Raw genomic sequence first — 21,965 nt, forward strand, 5'->3', positions numbered from 1 at the left:
TTTTTAACAAAATGGCTATCCCAAAATTTCAATGAGATATATTTTTGGAAAAGACGACATGGCGGGGGAGGGGGTAGGGGCCTGTTGCCCTCCGATCATGTTTGACTCTTAAAATGGAAATTGTAACTTTTATTTTCATGCAAATGAGACTCCTTCAAATTTTATACAACCCATAAAATTAAAATGGCTATCATTTCCACCATATGGAATAAAGTGGCTATCTCGAAATTGTGATTGGACGCATTTGGGGAAAAGAGGACGTGTTGTGAGAGGTAGTTGCCCTCTGATCAAATTTGACTCTAAAATAAGAAAACAGAATCATCAATTTCAGATCAAATTAGCCAACTTTAAAGTTTCCATGAAAACCTTCCCCTCCTTCTATAAAACCATAAATGTCCCCCGGGCTTAATTTACAACCCTTGCCTCCTGACTCTAGGGGTTTTTGTCAACTCTGGAGGCATTTTTATATGCTCTTTGGACTATTTGAAACAAAATGGCTGTCTCAAAGTTTCGATTGGTTTCATTTGGGGAAAATAAGATTAGGAGGTAGGCTAATTTCCCTCTGATCATTTTAGAATCTCAGAAAGGGCACTAGAATTTCTGATTTCCAATCAAACGAGACCTCTCCGAAGTTTGTACAACCACCCGTCCATAAAATCTTGTATGTTAACAATGGACAACTAGCATAACTTATAATCCTTGCCCTGAAGACCTGGGGTGGTTGACACCCCCAAAGACGTCATTATTGGACCTTTCAAATATGCTGAATACAGTCGCTACCTAATAATTTTGATATGATGTGTTCGAAGAAATGATGGAGGAAGCTGGTAGCCCTCCAATTACTTTTGACTTTTAAAAGGTCACTCGAAGTTTTATTTTCAATCTAATGAGCCCCTTTCGAGGTTTCTACGACAGCTCCCTCTATACGAAGTGGCCTGGTCTGAAAAAATGATACATTGTGCCCACATTGTTATTTACTTAGGCAGCGCTATTGCACTGCCTATGATCTGTGGTGTTTTGGAGGCACAGACAGGTCTGAGGTCTAATTGAATTTCTAATACAACATTTTTCTCTAATTTAAAATGTAATCAGAATCTTTCATGAGCAATAGTTTTTGTAATAGCTGTTTCTGCATGTGCTCAGAAATGTTTGTTTAATGCCTTTTACATGAGCAGTGTTGCAACAAGTACTTTCCAAATTCTTGCTTAAGTATCAAGTACTACTTCAAGTACTTATTATATGTATTTTTACACAGCTTATATATATCTATATATATAAAAACAAGTTGTCTGTCTGTGTGTCTGTCTGTCAGGTGACGTCATGTTTCTGTGTCGACTGACGTCATGAAGTTAGTTGTCGTCATTTTTGCTTTGACGGTGACGTCATTAACGGTATTTAAGACATTTGTTCACGGAAAAATGTTTAATTGTAAAATGACTGAAGAACCTACAATGACAAGAGCCGAGGAAGCTGCTCAAAGAGTTTATGCCAAAAAACTTGCTGCTGATAGAGAAAGTAAGAAAAGAAAGCGTGCCGGGGAATCACAAGAACAGCAAGAAAACAGGCTTGCGGCTAAAGAACGCAAAACCGCGCAATTAGATGAAAATCCACCTGGACAGCTAGAGTCAAAACATATCAAAACTGAAAATGATAGCGATGATGATTGGGTTTGGGATTTTGACTTGGATAAGGTCATCAATGCCTACCAGATTTAAGTTAAAAAAAACAAAGGTTCGTCGATATGTACTTCATAGTGACGCTGAAAAATAAAGAAGAAAAAGAAAACTGAAAAAAGAAAAAGGTAAAAAACTAAAAAAAAACTAAAAAGAAAAAACACTCAAAGAGAAATTACAGACCGGGACACAAATGACGACCGAGACAGGGGGAACATAAGTGACGATCGGGAACCTCAAAGAGAAATTACAGACTGGGACACCCGGACACAAATCACGACCGGGACACAGGGAATATAAATGACGATCGGGACACAGGGACATAACTACCACGGGGACGCCGGGGGCACAGGCGGGATATATAAATGACGACTGGGACACAGGGATTGTTCGAATAGAAATTACAGACCGGGACACCGGGACACAAATGACGACCGGGACACAGGGAATATAAATGACGACCGGGACACTCAAAGAGAAATTACAAACTGGGACACCGGGACACAAATGACGACCGGGACACAGGGAATATAAATGACGACCGGGACACAGTGACACATCATTAGAATAATGAGGTATAGATCTGAATACGGATTGTTTTTCCCATGAACAATTATATGTTGCATGTTCAAGAGTCAGTAAACCTGACAATCTATTTATATGCACAGACAATGGGACAGCGAAGAATGTTGTATATTCGCATGTTTTACGTAGTTAAAAACATATATTTATGTCTATCTCCATTCACAGGTGAGACACAGGGACACAACTACAATGGCGCGTAACTAATATGGCGCGTAACGACTTACGCGCGCGGGGGGGCTTGGGGGGGCGCGAAGCGCCCCACCAACTAGGTGTTGGGGTGGCGCGAAGCGCCACCCCAACAGCTAGTATATATATATATATATATATATATATATATATATATATATATATATATATATATATATATTTACGATATCAAGCCCATGCTACCTTTTTGTTAAAGCCATTCTGAAGGCTTCTTAGCTCTTTCCCTTGCCTATGAAATGCTCCCCGTTATTCCTCTCCCGGAAATCTTAATCAAGAACTGGAATTTCCATTTTATCTGTTTCCCTCGTTTGGCTGGTACACACCAAGTCCAAAAAATAAACTGAACCAATTTTCAACGCAACGGCTTAAAAGGGAAAGACTATCAAAACAATTAAGTGCAGTGAAAACACTCCTATAAATAAGTAAAAACCTTAGCAACAAAAAAACTCAATTTTAAAAGTAAGGAGCCAAGTGAGTCAGTTGCAGAATTTTCTAATAAGAGAAATCAAAGCTCAGTAAAGAGGAGCTGCAAAAATCCACACTTTCGGCAGCTAGCCGAAGGTCGCTGGTTCTCAGCGTGCTGAAAGAAAAGAAGAGTATGAAAATGAAGTCTCGATTCACACTTCGATGACATATCTTGCCCTCGACGCCTTTACAAGAAAAGGGCCTCCAGTTTTCAAGTTAAATTTCAGACGTGCTATGAAAATGTATGGCATCTACATCCATTGGCTGGTTTTCACTCAAGCAAGCTGCATGCTGCGTAGTCAATTCAGATGGTCGGTAAAACTCCCTACTAACATATATTATAAAATCACGGGCCTGAAGCAAGCCCACTGATTCAGAGGCAATTCATACGGTTGGTCAAGCTGTAGAAGTTTGCAGAAGTTGCAAATTATCTATTTCTAGCAGCAGTTTTCACACCATGAAGTGGCAAAAACCATGAGACTAAGTCGGAAATCTCCCGGGAAAAAAGGAATAAAAGAAGTAATTTTTCTCTGGGGATGGAATATTTGGTTGAAGGTTGGCTTTAGTATGGCTCATTTTGGAAAAGGGTAATTTACAGGCTTTGGGCAAGCCGTGGGTGGAACTACTAAATTGAAGGAAAACATAAATTTCTCAAAACTTGAGACTCCCTTCTTCTCGCCCTATATCAGATAGGATTGGTGATATAAAAGCTCGATATGAGCCCTGATCCTAGGCATCTTTGGCCGAGCTTCCATTCTGATCCGTCGGTCCATTCGCCAGTTATACTTTATTTAACCAAAGGTTCGACTTTTTTCAGCACTTAAATCCACTCTCCCTCGTTCTATTTGAGCTAGGGTTTTCATCTCAAAACTTCATGCCTGTCATGGTCTTAGGCATCTTTGGTTCAATTTTCATTGAAATCCATCACTCCACTTGCAAGTTACCCTGAATTAAATGAAAAACTCGACTATTTTTAGCACTTAAAGCCCCCTTCCCTCGCCCTAATTAAGGTAGGGTCTTCGGCTCCTAACATCATGTGTCTTATGGTTTTTGGCATCTTTGGCTAAATTTTCGTTGAGATCCATTGCTTCATTCGCAAGTCAAACAGAGTTAAACAAAAACTCAACTTTTTAAGCACTTAAAGCCCCCTCCCCCTAATCAAGCTAGGGTCGCCATCCCAGAACTCAATGCGTATCATACTCTTAGCATCTTTGTTCAATTTTCATGGAAATTGATCTCTCCATTCGATTACACTGAATAAAATGAAAAACTAAAAATTTTTAACACTTAAAGCCCCCTCCCCATCGCCCTAATTAAGTTCAATTTTCATCCGAAAAGTTCAATTTTAATCCAAATCCGACCGGCGATTCTCCCGCTATACTCGATTGCACTGACGGGCGGACGGACAGACGGATCTCGAAAACCTATCTTGATGGATTTTTTCCACCATCCAAACAGGTGATGATGATATGCTATTCTTTCCATTTTTGGGATCCAATGAGCCAACGTGGCTACCTAAGACGTCGCAAAATCTGTCCGTCCGTCTGTCTGTCTGTCTGTCCGTCTGTACAATCGAGTATAGTGGGAGAACCGCCGGCCGGATTTGGATGAAAATTGAACCATAGGTGCTAAGGACCATGAGACACATAAAGTTGAAACTCGAAGACCCTAGCTCAAATAGAACAAGAGGGAGGGGGCTTTACCTGCTAAAGAAAAGTTTTTCGTTTAATTCGGAGTAACTTGCGACTGGAGTAATGTATCCGAATGAAAATTGAAATGAAGAGGCCTAAGACCATGACGCATAACAAGTTTTAGTATGAAGACCCTAGCTCAAATATAACAAGGTGGAGTGGGTTTTAACTGCTGAAAAAAATATAAGTTTTCTGTTTAATTTAGTATAACCTGCGGATGGAGCAACGGATCCGAATGAAAGCTAGACCAAAGGTGCCTAAGATCAGGACTTATATCAATTTCTGGTATCACAAATCCTATCTCAAATAGAAGTTTTCCTTTAAAACTTCTTTTTTCCGTAAAAAAAGTTTTTTCCTTTTTTTTCCGTAAAGGCGAGTTTTCCTTTAATTTAGTAGGGCTTATAACATATGAAAGGAGTGACAAATCTGAAGTCAGATTCGTCTGAATACCTGAATTTGCCGGAATGAATTTGAAAAAATGCCACTGCATTGGATCCAGCTAGAATTACCCAGACTTGTTTATTGCAGACAACATTTAGATCGGTAAAGATTCATAGCTTCAGTCGTTTTACCAATAATATGGTCCTGAAGATGATGAAATGGTAGAAATCTGGTTAAGTTGACAAGATGACAAAACTTAAACACTAATGTCAGAAACATAAGCCCAAATGGACTACAGTATTTTAAGCACATTAAGCACAATACAAGGGATGTTAGCTCACTAACGACCAGTGAACTGTGAAATAATTTCAATTTTTTATTATATAACTTTTAAACAAAATTAAGCCAAGTGATAATCATACTGTAATGTTTTTTTCGTCATTGACAAACATCTTATTTCACATCCAAAAATAGGACATGGAGCTATATCTGAATCTACTCTAAATCCAAAGGCAATGTTTTCTTGTGTATTGCCGAAACACACGGACAAAAAATTTTTGTGTCAAAGGTAAAGTATTTGAAACACAAGTACATTATCAGTTTCTTAAGTTATAAGTATTTCGTAATCTTACTTAAGTATCAAGTAATAAGTACACCCTAGAGTTTTTACTTAAGCACAAGTACAAGCAATGGAAAATTTTACTTAAATAGTACTCCAAGTAAAAGTACTTCAAGTAAAAGTACTTCAAGTAAGTGATAGCACTGCTGCTAACGTTAGAAAACCTGAAATTTCAGCTGAGATGTTCGCTACCCTTTAAGCGTAACCAAATATTGAAAACTTGGACCTGGCGCTAGTGTCTACAAAATCACAAATACCATCTTGCGTTTGATGACTTTGTTTGACCCAGACCTGTTTCATATTTGTCTTCTTAGGCACTTTAAAATGCAAGGGAGGATTATTGTTTTACCTACACAAAGGATGATTCTTCTATGACCATGTTCGAAAACCCTCCTATCCCCCTAAAAAATTTGAAAAACACGAGCCTCAATGTTTTCTTATTTTCGAATTTTCAAATTTTCTGCCATTTGTTTCGATGAACGCTTGTAATTTTTTATTTTATGATTGTTGTTTAATATATACGTATATTTACTTTTTACAGGGAATGATAAAAAATAGACTCCCTAGTCTTCTGCGTCATTTTCCTGAAGGCATTCCAGTAGCATCCACAAGATCGTATTTTGTTCACCAAAATGACAGAAAAAGCGGCTATCGTAAAAAAAAGGATGAGAATATTATCAAAAATGTCAGAGACGGTCTTAAGCAGCTAAAGCACGAAGTTAAAGCTTGGAAGGAAGAAGTTAAAGAAAGAATAACACATGATCCGTTTGAATTTATCAACCCTGGACATGTTGAGCCTTTATGGTTGTTTGAAGAAGATGATTGTTTACCATCTTGGAAAGTCAGTACTGACACAGATTGGGGTCTTGGTTTCAGCTCTGCATCTTTAGAAAGAAGTAATTTGGGGTATGCTGCTTTCACTGGAAATTTGGATACCACCGTCCCGAAAGATGGGAAAACATCAAGAGCTGGGTATTGTAGTATGCAGTCCGCGGAGCCACGAAAGTCTTTTCAACGGGAAGATTACTATGATTGGAGTCTATATACTCACTTAATAATGAGAGTTCGTGGTGACGGCAGAACTTACCGTGTTAATCTTGCCAGTGTTGGTTACTTTGATGTAACATGGCATGATCAGTGGAACTATTTGTTGTTTACAAGGGGTGGTCCTTATTGGCAAATAGCCAAAATTCCCTTTTCAAAATTTCTGCTCACAGCAAAAGGAAGAATTCAGGACCATCAAGGGCCGGTCCCCCTTGACAGGATTAGTAGTTTAGCTATTGTCTGTGCTGATAAGGTATCTGGCCCATTTAGGCTGGAAATAGATTATATAGCCTTGCAGTATGATCCTAGTCATACAGAGAAGTTTGCCTATGAAATGTACAAGGTTCCAGATTTTACTGATTAATCTACTATTCTGACTGTAATGTTATGTGAATAAGCTTCAATTATGAATAAAATATGTTATTGCCAATTTTTAAATTAATTGATCACCTTAAATCGCAATTCGTAGAAATATGGACGAATCCAGTGAGTACTAGTCAGTGATGACGGTCCTCAAATGTATACGATTTAATGGGCCGTGATAAGGTAGACCTGCCAGTCGACACTGGGGTTGAAGGCATTAAAAGTGCATGAGACCCCCGTTGAATTTGACTTCGAGGGACTTAGTAGGTGTAATTGGTCCCATCTGATGGATCGGAAGAATTGTTCCGATGTTCCTAGGGTCTTGATCATCCCACATTTTTCAAAATTGACAGATAAGCTTTTGGCAAGTCTTTTTTCAGAGAAATGCAGCAGTATCAGACAAAAGGACATGCCCTTGCATGGCAATAGTTTAATGAAATGGCAGCCATGTTTTAAAGAAAAAAAAATCATCAGGTACTCCAGGCCGTTTGGATTTTTAATGATGCAATTTTATCTTGTATCTGTTCTATACAATATATTGTTTGTTTAGTTGACTTTAAAAGTATACTAAATATTTTTGATACCGCCATATTGTCAATTGGCGATATTTCAAAATATCGCCAATCTGGGTGTGCTCTAAGATGTGCAATCCAAGATGTGTCTGTTTAAAAAAAAAAACACTTTTTCCTTTTTTCCCCTGTACTCTAGACACTAGACCAAAGAAAAATCAATATTGTTATAAAAGTGTTAAAATCATTGTATTCAAATTTTTTTTCTATATTTTGGGATAAGAAAGAAGAAAAGGACCAAATGGTCTTCAAGGTTCAAAAGTATAGATTCTTTATTTATATATTGGAAACTAGAAGTGGTGAAAGGGGTTTTTGCAACACAAGCTTGCTCAAAGACCCCTGAGAAATTTCCGTTAAAAGATTTTGTGCGAGGTCAATAGTAGTCACTAAGGTATTTTAATTTTAAAAAAGCAAAGTTTTTCCTAGGGAACTGAAGAGCAAAGTTGAAACTTAAAACGAACATAAATTATTACTTTCCAGCCTATCTAACATATATCAATAAAACTAGTGCAAATAAATAAATTGGTGATATTTCCTTATGTTCCTAGGACTGCAGAAAACTAGCGGTTTACTAAAAACGCAAAAGCCCAACATAGAAAACAAGAATATTGACTTAGGAGTCAAAATCAAATACGCAGCTTCACAACAACAAACTAATCTATAGCGCGATTTAAAGTTAGGCATAAAAATTGTACGTTTAGATTCATTTAACAGAATACAGAATATTGGATTGATTTATCAGGTAATATCTTGGTTTCACCTAGTATTATTCGAAATGAAGAACATATTAACCGTAATATGAATTCTAGAAATCCAGTTTTCGCTCTCTATAAAACGAAGGATATCAAGTTTTAATACAAATTCTAAAGTGAGTCCGTAGTTTTAATACTAATAAGATTCCTTCACTTCGAACTTGTCTGCAAAAAAATCATGAAATGTCTTTTTGGATCCAAAACGACAGTCAATCCAAATAAAAAAACCGAAGTGATGCCAAATTAAACGAAAATAAGCAACAATCTAAAAATGCTTTACTTTTATACTGTTAAAAGTGCCCTTAAATAGTTTACATTTAGTGTATCAAAAATCCCTGTATTGTTTCGTGTTTTCCAGGAAAGTGCCAGTTTTCTTTAATCTTACAAACATTGGGAAGTATCACCAGCTGATCTGTTTGCACTAGTTTTATTGATAGATGTTAGATAGGCTGGGAAGTAATATTTTATTTCGTTTTAAGTTTCAACTTCGCTCTTTACTTCCTTTGGAAAAATTCTGTTTTATAAAATTAATCTTTGCTTGTTTTTTATTAAAATTTAATTTAGAAACAACACTGCCATGATCTTTTTTATTTATACTGAATCATTTCTGTTCGTTTTAAGTTTTAATGTTGCTCCTTAGTTTCAGTTATTCTTTTTTATAATTACTAATTACCTCCAATTTAGGAGAGATAAGACATTTTAACCCTTATTAAGGACCTGAATAAAGAAGCTGCGCAAGAATTGAAGGAAAAATAAGTTTAAAAATATAATATAATATAATAAAAATATAATATAATAAAAATAATAAATAACAAAAATAATAAAATAATAAATATAAAAAAAATAAAATAAAATATAATAAAATAATAAATAAAAAATAATAAAAATAATAAATAATAAAAATATATATAATATAATAAAAGTATAAATATAAGTTTAAAAATAAGTTTAAAGTGGAAACAAAAATCAAAACTTGGTGTTGTTTGTTTTTGTAAAAAACATAAGAAGAGATAGATCTTCTATTTACAAAAAATATTTAGATTTAGCACTTACGAAAGCTGCTCAAGGCGAGTAGCTTTGACAAAAAAGTTAACTAAGCAGACAGGTTTGCATATCGAGATGCTCGCGGAAAAGTTTGCTTGCTCAACAGGAATGTGCCTTTAGGCTTAGGGAGCAATTCAAACTCTCCATATATAGAAAAGCCACTCATTACTTAGAAATGAATCGAAATTTCAAAAAAGGTCATTTCTTGTGTAGGTACGATAAATGGTATTATGAACTAAGTTTGTTTTCATTTCAAAAATTTTAAGAAGAATTACCTGAATTCTCCTACAGAGCTGTTTTCATTTGTCTTTCTTCCTCTTTGAATGCACAATCGTACATATGGAGAGAATATTACAGTGGAATTGTCAAGTAAATAATTTGAATAAGTAAGTATGATAATAAGAAATCCTTCTTTTAATATACAACTTTGCGTAGTTCTGGAACCACATGCCTACATCTCTCCGACCACTGAATGGCAAGAGGCTGGGGTCAGGGGTGTAATTTGCTATGGGGCACAGGGGGAAACTGCCTAACCTAGCCTTCTTTTTTTCCCCAGATCCAAGCTCCCCCTCCCTTACCTGCTGAAATTGTCTTTCTCCAAAATGTTGTCAAAACTAAAATAGGCCTACATAATTCAAGCATCCACTGAAACAGGTCAGTTTTCTTTAGTACATATTTACCTTTTTTTATTAATATGTGGCTCGTTTTTCAGTTTTCTTTGTCATTTTCACTTGATTTAAGAAAAATGGCTCCAATTTTGACTCCCCCCTTCCATATGATTTCGACAAAATTACGCCATTTGTTTTGGTATGGATTTAGTCATCCAGTAAAAATGTTGTCACAAACTATGAACTGGATTACCTCTATCGAAGAGTTCGTGTTAACAAACTCTAGTAAGGAGCGACCCGGCTCAAATAGTAACCGAAACTCTAAAAACAGAATTTCGATACTAACACTTATACCAAAAATTCGCTTTTTACTGGTGATTTTAAATATATAAGTTTCATCAAGTTTAGTCTTACCCATCAGAAGTTACGAGCCTGGACAAATTCGTCGTATTTTAGAAAATAGGGGAAAACACCCTTTAAAAGTCACAGAATCTTAACGAAATTCACACTATCAGATTCAGCGGATTAGACAACCCTACTGTATAAGTTTCAAGCTCCTATCTACAGAAATATGGAATTTTCTATTTTTTGCCTGAAGACAGATCACGGATGCATGTTTATTTGTTTTTTTTCCTCGGGGTTGATCATATCGACCCAGTGGTCCTAGACTGTTGGGAAATGGCTCATTCTAACTGAAATTAAAAGTTCTAGTGCCCTTTTTAAGTGAACTGGAAAATTGGAGGGCACTTAGTCCCCCTCCCACGCACTTTTTTTCCCAAAGTCACCCGATCAAAATTTTGAGCAAGTTAATGCTGTAAGTTACAAACTTTGACCACTGTTTACATATAATAATGGATATTATGGACTGTACATACGTTTATTTTTTACCAATGAAAACGTTTGTAAAAAAATAAAAGTTCTAGTTGGTTTTTTAAGTAATCCAAAAATTGGAGGACAACTAGGCCTCCTCCCTCGCTCCCTTTTTCTCAAAATCTTCCGATTAATTGCAATTAATCAATATGCAAATTTCGTTTTAATTATTTATGTGCGGAGAGCCAAGATCAAAACATGAATTAATTCAAAAACGTCCAAAAACTAAATAGAAAAAAACATATTTTTTTAAATGAAAGTAAGGAGCAATATTAAAACTTAAAACGAACAGAAATTACTCCGTATATGAAAGGGGCTTTTGCTCCTCAACGCCCCACTCTTTACGCTAAAGTTTCTTACTGTTTTAAAAATAGAGTTAAGAGAAAGAGTCAAACTTTAGCGTAAAGAGCGAGGCGTTGAGGAGGAAAAGCCCCTTTCACATACGGAGCAATTTCTGTTCGTTTTAAGTTTTAATGTTGCTCCTTACTTTCATTTAAAAAAACTTGTTTTTTTTTAATTTAACAAACATTAAGAGCCTTAGCTCATTTGATGGGAATTGCGGCTTTTAGATACTTAGCTGTAGTGCCGAGGAATTCGAAGGTATTGAGGCCGTATATCCATTTTTTTTATAAATATTAGTATTTGATGTTTTTTTAAAGGCTTAAATAAATGTTCACAGTTAAATTTAGAATTCTTAAATTTAGCATTGAAAATATAAAACTCTTTGTGCCAGCTTGATTTTTCTTGAATCCTGAAAAATTCTATTCCTTGGGTTTAGGACCTTCTTTTTTATGGCGGCATAATTATTATTAGTAACCTTGTTTTTAGTTACATCTGGCAACTCGCTCTCTGTAAACGCCTGAAAAATAAGCATAGTCTTATATTTAAATATTATAAGAAACCAACTGTTGTCACAAATCTTACTCAAACTTAGAATGAATAATTAGTATATAGGATCAATATGAACGTAACCATCTATCCGAAAGCTTAAAATAAAACATTTCTTAAAGTCCCTATTGCATATAGTTACTACAGTCTTCTGAGATTAAAATGTTGTTTAAAATCGCTGCTGCACATTAGTAAGCTACTTAGTTTGAATCAGTAACTATTTTAGCTGTTAATCCTACCATTTCTAAAGACTGACCGCTGCACCAAGCCACCTAAAGCCAACATAGCTTTGTACACTCCTCCACCACGACCTATTCAAAGCTTCTCCCCTTAACCCTCTCCCACAAAGCCCCGCTGTAAACCCTTCTCCATGACTTTTTTCCAATCCATTTGGGCACGATCTGCTTTTCGTTTGGCACCAAATGAGTAGCCAAAAGCATAATTTTTCTTGCATAAACAATCGCCTAATGATTTTAATCTTTCTATCATTATACCTTTGGAAAGTGGGCTCAACGTTTTTTGTCCACTGTTTGTCTAATGTTTTTTGTCCAACGTTTTTGGGATCAACGTTTTTTGACGCATGATCAGTCAAACGATTAGCTTATGCTATTCTTAGAAAGTATTCTTAAAAAGTATAAGCTCCAGCTTATTCTTAGACAGCTTCCATGGAAAGTATTTAACATATCTTCATCCACCCTTCGAAGCCCTCATGTTTCAAAACCACACTTAAGCACTGTCGTTAACGGTGTTAAGTGATAATCCCCCCAGATGCAAAATTGAACAGCCTCAGAGAAATTACAGACAAGGTATCTCAAAATGATGAGCAGATATCCTAGTTGGTACCGAAAGGACCAAATGTCTGCCCTTTTAATGAAATTTAACATGCCTATTTCAGCAACAAAATTCGGAAAAAAAATGTATGGAGTCAATCAGTTCGTCACATATTCTGAGCAAAAATGCGAACGAAACAAACCAGATAGAAATAAAAAGACAAAAAAGACAACCCAGAAAGTAAAATGAAATCAACCCAAATTTAAGGCATTGATCCAAAATATACGTTGGAACCAAGAAGGATAAGACAACAATTTTCAATAATTTTAATTTCAAATAATTTCGAAAATTTTATCTGAAGATTCAATGAGACTTAAAAAATAAGGCCTCGTACATCATTCCCTGCTGAAAATGTACCCCTGACAATTCCAACGTAACACTCTCCAAATGTTAAGTTGTGCATCCAAAGAAAAAGAAAGACAAAAAAGAATAATTCTGTATATGATTTTAAAGAAATCCCTCCTAAAAAAATTCCTCCCCACTGGAAATTCATCCCATGGAAATCCCTCCCACCACAAAATACTCCCTCGTAAAAAAATTGGTGAATGTTTCCCAATAAAAAAGACTATACGTAAAAATTTGACAAATTGCAGAAGTTACAGCCCTTTCCATAGGGGCTATTGGGTCTTGTCATCCCCGTATGTTTATTGGCCCTTCCAGTTACGCTTTACCGAATACCTATCTCAAAATTTCAACGGGATGTCTTTGGGGAAAAAAGGGGCGTTTTGAGGAGGATAGTTGCCCCCCAATACATTTGGATGAGCCCCTTTTCATAGTCTTAGGACTCTTGACTCGATACAATTATCCCTGGGGGAGACAAAAAATTCCTAATCTTATTTTGGCAAAAAATACAAAATTCTAAATTTTTCTAGATGAGAGTTTGAAGCCTCAACAAGAGTGCTCTCTGACTGTTTGTAGTAAGGGAGGGGGATAATATCTCAAAGGAGATGTTGTGATGCCAGAACATCGTAACACTCATTGAACCTTCAGGTAAAACAGAATTACTTCTAGGGAAGGGGGTGGAGGTAGAAATTGATGTATAATCCCTCTTGATTTCTTAGTATATTTCTATTCTATGCCTTTGCTACGTAAATAAAGAATAACATTAAATCCCAGAAGGAACAGTCTTTATTTCGTTTAGGAGGGGACTGCCCCCTCCTCATTTCCAACATCCCCCTCGTGGCTGGAGAGACATAGGACGATGCTCATTCGATCGGAAATTGGAGGTTCTAGTCCTTTTTAAGTCAAAAGTGTTTTGAGACCAACCAGCCCCTGGCCTACCTCTTTTTTTATCAGGTCATTTTGTTATCCCTTAGGTTATCTGAACGACATTTTAAGGTATCTATTTTGTACTTTTTTGTGGCTGCTTAATTTTGAGCGTGGGGGAAGTTTTCAAGGGGGAATATCCGAAGGAGGGGACCGCCGGCCCCAGCCATTAACTGGGCTTCTAATATTCTAGCCTTAGCCTGCAGACTTACCGTCCGATTCTTCTAAACTTTTTTTAGGTGTGAAAAAACACTCTGCACCTTCTCACTTCTACCTCTTACATCTGTACTCTATTCATCACCTTTATTAACTCAGGTCAATGGAGCTATCCACTTGGTTGACTTTCTCGCTACCTAAAAAATAACTCTTCTGCCGTAATTTACTCTTTGTCTAAGCGACTTGGTCTTTGATTTTTAGACCCCTTCTTGCTTCCGGGACACTCAAACCCTCCAAATATTCTTTTAATTTACTAGTCGTTTTTGTCTAGGAAACTCGTATCATCTGTAAGTAAGTCTTGGAGAATTTTGCCTTCCCATTTTCTGATATAGCCTTTGTCGACCTTAGGGCAAAGTCTGTCAAAATTATCGATGATGAAAGTAAAGGTGGAAATATCGTATTAAGTGATAAATGACGGAAGGAAGCATGAACATATTTTACCAAGAATATTATCAGGGCCAGATGACGCGGGATCCTTATATCCTTTGACGATTCTAGTATCTTTTATGTCAGATGCTGGTTCGAAGAACATTGGAATGGTGGCCGAAGATAAAACCCAAGATGGACGGCAACAGAGAAGAACTGGTATCAGAAGTGGTCCTTTTACTTATATTATATTTTATACTTATATTTTTACTTATATTTTTATATTTTTACTTATATAGGTCCTTTTTACTTTATTTACTTTATATATTTTGTTTATATAAAACACTTGAAGACGGTCCTTTTACTTCAATGTTCTCAGTGAATGCTTTTTGAGAATGTAGCTCACCCTTGATAAGTTTACCATCGACTAGCAGACTTGAAGGGACTAAAAGGAGCGCCTAATAATAGACTTTTTCACCTGCCAAGCTTTTTGAACATCTTTACTTCAATCTGGAAGAGATTAAAGTAATACGCATATAATTATAATTATTCTTGTAAATATTGAATCGCTGATAGGAAATACAAGTCGTTTAGAGACTAATAGGCCTGTACGCCGTCCATATACTTTTTTTTGTCAATTATGAAATTGGGATTGGAAATTCTGTAATTATGCAGAAAGAAATGTGTCCAAAGTCTTGATTCAACGATCATATTACCCGCAGTGTCCTACTAAAGTGTGTATACGATTTTTTGGTTTAGAGTTGGCTATTCACATTTTGTAGGTCCTTTTTCGGCAGAATGCTGGCTAATATTGCGTTTTCCCCCGCATTTTGTATCAGCGATTTCCAAAACCCCAACACCAAATTTTACAAAAATCATGCTATGTCAGACCGAGATCTAAAGACAGTTGAGACATCCGTAGTACTAGAATGAGAAGACGTCATTAGACTCACTACTCCGGCACAGCTTCAGGACAAGTGACGAGGCTTTGTCAACGCCCTCTGCGCTATCTGTGGGTTCGTAGGATCTAAGACAATGTCATAAAATGTCCTTTTTTAATTTTTACCATTATCTGACCCTTTAAAATCCGCCTTCGGTCGTTCCTGAACAATATTGAAAGAAGTGCAATCTGTCTATATCTAGGAAAGGTAGTGCTTGCCGGGGGGGGGGGGGGGCTGAGCTATAAAGTTTTGCAATTATGAGAACGAACTGACCGACTTATTTGATCAGTTTCGTATTCGACAAGGTGTAGAATATAGGGTCACAGGGTTTTAGAATCGGTTCCATTGCAACTGAACCACTGTGTAACTGAACCCCAAGTACCTTAACCACTGTAACTGAACTATCGTGCAACTAAACCACTGTGTAACTGTATGACCACGCTACGACCATTGTACGACGTGTATCTATAGGAAGGATGTGCAAAAACACAGGATGACCCTCGTTCCCCCATTGCACTTCCTGGCTGAAGGGCCTTGAGACGGAGATCAGAACCGCCGGTTTCAACCTTCAGAATCTAATGCCGTATCTTTTACCCTTTTTTTAACTGTACGAACGTGCAGATGAACCACCCTACAACTGAGCCACCGTGCAACTGAAACCCCGTGTAACTGAATCTTCGCGTAATTGAACTCTCGTGCAACTGAACTCCATTTGACTGAGCCCTCGTGCAACTCAACTACGTTTAACTAAACCCCAGCACAACTGAAGATCTGTGCAACTGGACCACTGTGCAACTAAAACACTATGCAACTGAACCACCGTGCAACTGATCCCTTGTATAGCTGAATTCTTGTGCAACTCAATCACCGTACTTACACTGGGTAAAACACAAGTTAAAATCTTTATAAGTTCAACCTTGTTGGGATTGTTTGCTTTTTAGGGTCGCAATCTAAATGACTGTCAAGATGATTAATAAAAAAAGCTCTGTTTTATTGTCACAAAAAAAGAAAAAACCGGACGTCACAAATTCTTATAGCCAGATTTATTTACCCTTTTTATGTCTGTTAATGGGGGTTCGCTTCGCCTTATCAATTTTTACTAGTCTAGGTGTGTACTTCTCCCACTTCCGTGAAAAACCCTCTCCTGAAAAATACCCCCTCGCGAAAAATATGGTTTCTCAAATTGGAATATTTTATTTGGGTTCTGTTAAGTTTTCGTTTAGCTGAGAAGTGCTAAGGAAAGTGGAAAAGATGAATTTATGTATAAGTCTTGCCCTCTCCCCTCTCCGTGAAAAAATGTTCTTCTCATGAATAAACACCCAGAAACTCTCCTCTCCCCCTATCAGATAACTACCCAACGAAAAATTTCCGTATGTTTCCCAATAACAAACACTATCTGTAAGCAATGGACAAACTACAAAACATAAACTGCACCTAAACTTCTGCAATGGGGTTCTCTGATTGTTTTGTAGCTAGGGAGAGAGGGATATCACACAGTTCGTGGTAACGAACTGTAGTAAGGAGGGACCCGGCTCAATAGTAACCGAAACTCTAAACAATAGAATTTTGATACCGATATTTACATCAAAAGAATTGCATTTTTACACTGATTCTAAATATATAAGTTTCATCAAGTTTAGTTTTATCCATCAAAAGTTACAAGCCTGAGAAAATTTGCCTCATTTTAGAAAATGGTGGGAAACACCCCCTAAAAGTCAAAGAATCTAACAAAAGCTTCAATCTCCTATCTACGAAAATGTGGAATTTTGTATTTTTTTCCCAGAAGACAGATCATGGGTGCGTGTTTATTTGTTGTTTTTTCCCAGGGGTGATCGTATCGACCCAGTGGTCCCAGAATGTCGCGAGAGGTCTCATTCTAGCGGAAATTCAAATTTCTAGTGACCTTTTTAAGTTACAAAAAAATTGGAGGGCACCTAGTCCCCCTCCCACGCTAATTTTTTCCCAAAGTCACTAAATCAAAATTTTGAGATAGCCATTTTGTTCAGCATTGTCGAAAAACCTAAAAATTATGTCTTTCAGGACCACTTTATCCCCTACAGTCCCTGGAGGAGGGCCTGCAAGTTACAAACTTTGACCATTGTTTACATATAGTAATGGTTATTGGGACGTGTACAGACGTTTTCAGGGAGACTTTTTCACGTGATAGGGGGGTCGGGGGAGGGGGTTACATGGAAAGATCTTTCCATGAAGGAACTTATCATGAGGGAAGAAAATTTCCATGAAGGGGCCGCAGGATTTTCTAGCATTATTTAAAAAAACAATGAGAAAAATAACTAAAAAAACCTTTTTCAGGGGGAAGTAAGGAGCAGCATTAGAACCTAGAACGAACAACAATTATTACGTATATAAGGGGGTTCGTCTCCTCCACAACACTTCACTCTTTACGCTAAAGTAGTTTTAGTAATTTCTACTAATTATTCTACGGCCTTTGTGATTCAGGGGTCATTCTTAAAGAATAGGGACTAAATTGAAGCTTTGGTGTAAAGAGTGAGGCATTGACGAGGGGGAGGACCCCCTCATATAAGTAATAAAAATATACAAGTATAGAATTTTCTTACGTAAGTTAATTCATAAGTTACGTATATTTATTACTAAAAAAAACATTCGTAAAAAAAGAGTTCTAGTTGCCTTTTAAGTAACCAAAATTTGGAGTGCAACTAGGCCTCCCCCTCCTTTTTTTTTTATCAAAATCATCCAATCAAAACTATAAGAAAGCAATTTAGCCAAAAAAAAAAATTAACATGCAAATTTCGTTTTAATTATTCATGTGCGGTGAGCCAAAATCAAAACATGCATTAATTAAAAACGTTCAGAAACTAAATTAAAGAACAAGTTTTTTAACTGCAAGTAAGGAACATTAAAACTTAAAACGAACAGAAATTATTCCGTATATGAAAGGGTTGTCCCCTCCTCAACATTTTGCTCTTTACGCTAATTTATTTTTATTGTTTGAAGAACTAGAGTTGTGAGAAAACTTTAGCGTAAAGAGCGAGGCGTTGAGGAGTAATAAAATAAAGGCAAATAAGGCAAGATCAAAAACTAAATCAAAAGGTAATTGTGCATCCAGTTTTACAAAACGACACATCTACAATGTACCGAGAACAGCTGAGGGTATAAACCTGACGGTATGAAGCTTAAACTTTTTGGGCACGTTGAAGGAATGTTGAAAAAAAGCCTGGAGTGCAACCTAACCCCCTTCCGTATCCTTTTTAGCTACAATCTCCTTAAATACATCTGATCAAAGTTTGTGTTTGACAAATCCAAGACTGAAGCAATTTTTATTTTCAAGGAAGCATCAGCTTCCGGCTAAAAAGCTAATGTATGATGGAATTGAGATACCTGTTAAAAATAAGGTTAAATATTTGGGTGTTATTCTTGATAGAAAGCTATTATGGACTGACCATGTTAGACATAAAATTAACTCTGCAAAACAATATTCTGCTCGTCTTTTAACGGTTGCCAAGAGTACTTGGAACCTGAATCCACATGCATTGAGGATGCTATATAAATCAGTAATCGAAAGCCATATTTTATACGCGTGTCCTATTTGGATCTCAGCACTGAGAAAAAAGAATATTCAGCGAATGTTGCGGTCGGCGCAAAGATCTTCTATGATCATAATTTCTAAATCGTTCAATACAGCTCAAACGCATGTAGTAACCGCTCTCGCAGGAGTGCTTCCAATGGATTTAAGAGCATTGGAATTAAGTATATTAAGATACGGAAAAAATGGTCGACCTCAAAATTGGCCAAGGGTTTTGAGTCCTACTTTGAATGGAATTAGTTATTCCGCACATCATAGCCATTATACTGACCAAATTATTGCAAATTTTTTGGGTCTTTCTTTTAATGACCTTGGTGTATTTCAGCCCTTTCATATTAACCGTAAATCTTTAAATGAGTTTTTGTATGCAAAATGGTTTGATGAGTTTAAAAATTCTGTTAGCACATGGCCGGCTAACTTTTTTGAAAATAAGGATGACCTTATCTCTGCATCAAAAATTCCCCCAGATAGTAGATTAACTCAGCTTATTACAGGTCATAGTAGATTGCTTCATTTTTTAAATAGGATCGGGAAAGCCGACTCTCCATTGTGCTTGTGCGGTCAAATGGAAACATGTAGTCATCTTCTATTTGATTGCCCTGTTTATTGTAGAGCACGTTTAGTAATGGAGTTCGAATTAAGTGAATATGAAATAAGTGTGCCGTTTCCTTTATCGCTGATAATTAGAAATACTAGAGTCCGGACTAGTGTAAACAGATTCTTATCCCGCACAAAGAGACTCGACTTTTAGTTAGTGCTTATGTTTTGCTTTAGATAGTGTGTACTCTTTTTTTCATTTTTTTTTTCTTTTTGTAGTGTTTTTTTTTTTTTTTTTTTTTTTTTTTTTTTTTTTTTTTTTTTTTTTGTTCTTGTTTCTGTGAAATGCCTGTTTTTGGTTTAATCACGAAATAAAGTATCTATGGTCTGATTCATCTGAAAAAAAAAGAAAATAAATTTGCTTTAATGGTTTGAGACATCAGATCTTTTTTTGCAAAAATAAAACAAAGCTTTTTTATGAATGATCGTGACAGGCGTTTATATCATGACTTAAAAAAAACAATTCCAACAAAGTTGAACATATAAATATTCTATCTTGTGTTCTACCCAATTATATTGCCTCATATTTTTAGAATACTGAAAAACTGAGTTTAGTGGTTCAGTTGCACGATGGTTCATTTACACAAGGATTCACTTACAAGGTGATTCAGTTGCACGGTGGTTCAGTTACTCGGTGGTTTAGTTGCACGGTCGTTCAGTTGCACAGGGGTTCAGTTGCACAGTGGTACAGTTGCATGGTGGTTCAGTTGCACGGTGATTCAGTTACACGGGATTCAGTTAAATGGGGTAGAGTCGCACGGGGGTTTAGTTGCACGAGGGTTTAATTAATTAGGGTTCAGTTGCCTGGTGGTTCAGTTACACGAGGGTTTGTAGCACGGGGGCTCGGTTTTACAGGGGTTCAGTCGCACGGTGACTCAGCTACACGGTTGTTCAGTTACAGGGGCTCAGTTGCTTGTGGTTTAGTTTCACGGTGGTACAGTTACACGCACATCTTTTGAATCATATATAACGTATTTGTCAAATTCTGAATTTGACAAGACAGTATAACAACCTTATTCATGATGCTGGAGAAAGGAAAGGTGGGGTGAAAAGGCTTGTGCCATACGATTTTGCTTTCAGTCCGTCATTTATTCAATCTATCAATTTATTTAAAGAAGCCACAGAAAAATTACAAAGCTTTAGATCCTCACAACAGGCTCTTTGGCCTTTGAGAGTGGGAGACTAAATATTACATTAAATAATATCACTAAAATCATACTATAGGAAAAGTAAAAAAAAAAAAAAATGGAGAGGAGAAAAAAGAAAAAACGTAAGAAAACAACGCAAAACACAGGCCTGGATTTATCAATATTCCCACTGGGCCTGAGCTTAGGAGGGTAAAATGCCAGGGGATAAAATAAATTATTATTGAATGTTTTTTTTTTACAAAAAATAGACTAGATGTGATTTATCGTCAAAGCGCCAGGTTCACTCCGTTCTTTCATTTTTTGTTCTTTCATTAGTTTGGCTCATCAATTGCTATCTGTTCCGTGCTTCCAGTATCTCTGAAACTTTCGAAACTATCCCGAAACTTATCCCCGAAACTATCCCGCAAAAACTGAGCGGTAGAAACTCTTGGGCCTAGGAGCTTCAAGGTCAAAAAAGAGCGTCAAGGGCATAGGAGCTTCAAGGTCAAAAAAGAGCGTCAAGGGCATAAGAGCTTCAAGGTCAAAAAAGAGCGTCAAGGGCATAGGAGCTTCAAGGTCAAAAAAGAGCGTCAAGGGCATAGGAGCTTTACGTCCTGGCCATGCATGATCATATAAAAAAACAATCATTCACTAAGATACATTAGCAAAACCAATTAATGAAGGAGATAGGAAAGAGAAAATAATGGACTTACGAAAATATAAATTAAATAACCACAACAAACTAAAAAAGAAAGAGAGAGTGGAAAAAGAGAAGGGAGAAGAAAATTAACTCTCTGGGCATAGGAGATGGTCATTTAGCTCTTTTTAAAGATCCTGATCAAATTAGCCTACTACAAGAAACATCTATCAGTTCAATGAGGATATTTACAAAGTCAGCATATCGACTATGCTTTTAGATAAATTACTCTATCTATATTTATATGAGTACCCAGGCGTATATACTAAGTCAAAAATTTTGGGCCCTATGCTCCCTCAATCTCCAAGCTTTTGGGAGATCTGGAGGGGACATTCCAACACATCTCTTCTCCTAACCCCGGAAAAAAAACCTGCATGCATCCCTGTGGGGACATACCCATGATTTTATGGGGGATGGAGAGTTAAGCAACAAGCTAATATTTCTTCTAAGTAGGGCAAGCAATTCAGAAAAAAAAACGTCTTTCACACGCATTTCTAGAAATTCCACAATTTTTAGCGGTCTTCAGCAACATTTTAGCCCTCACTTAGGACGTATTGGCTATACCAACGATTATACACACATGTCTTCGTAGCTGTAAAA

General features: G+C 36.6%; 2 protein-coding genes across 4 annotated transcripts in view; both read left to right on the forward strand.

Annotated features, from left to right (window-relative positions):
- Positions 1-21,965, forward strand: part of LOC136026532 (rap guanine nucleotide exchange factor 4-like) — a 788,659-nt gene that overhangs the window by 463,853 nt on the left and 302,841 nt on the right. The gene's annotated exons all lie outside the window — the stretch shown is intronic.
- On the forward strand, positions 6,135-7,095 carry LOC136026530 (complex I intermediate-associated protein 30, mitochondrial-like). Its single transcript, XM_065703195.1, has one exon. The coding sequence runs from the start codon at positions 6,166-6,168 to the stop codon at positions 7,027-7,029; it is 864 nt and encodes a 287-aa protein (XP_065559267.1). The 5' UTR covers positions 6,135-6,165; the 3' UTR covers positions 7,030-7,095.

This window comes from Artemia franciscana, chromosome 4, assembly GCF_032884065.1.
Source record: "Artemia franciscana chromosome 4, ASM3288406v1, whole genome shotgun sequence".
Lineage (NCBI taxonomy): Eukaryota > Metazoa > Arthropoda > Branchiopoda > Anostraca > Artemiidae > Artemia > Artemia franciscana.

Excerpts from the sequence above, each read along its gene's own strand:
- LOC136026530 (XM_065703195.1), top strand. The coding sequence starts at position 6,166 with ATGATAAAAAATAGACTCCCTAGTCTTCTGCGTCATTTTCCTGAAGGC.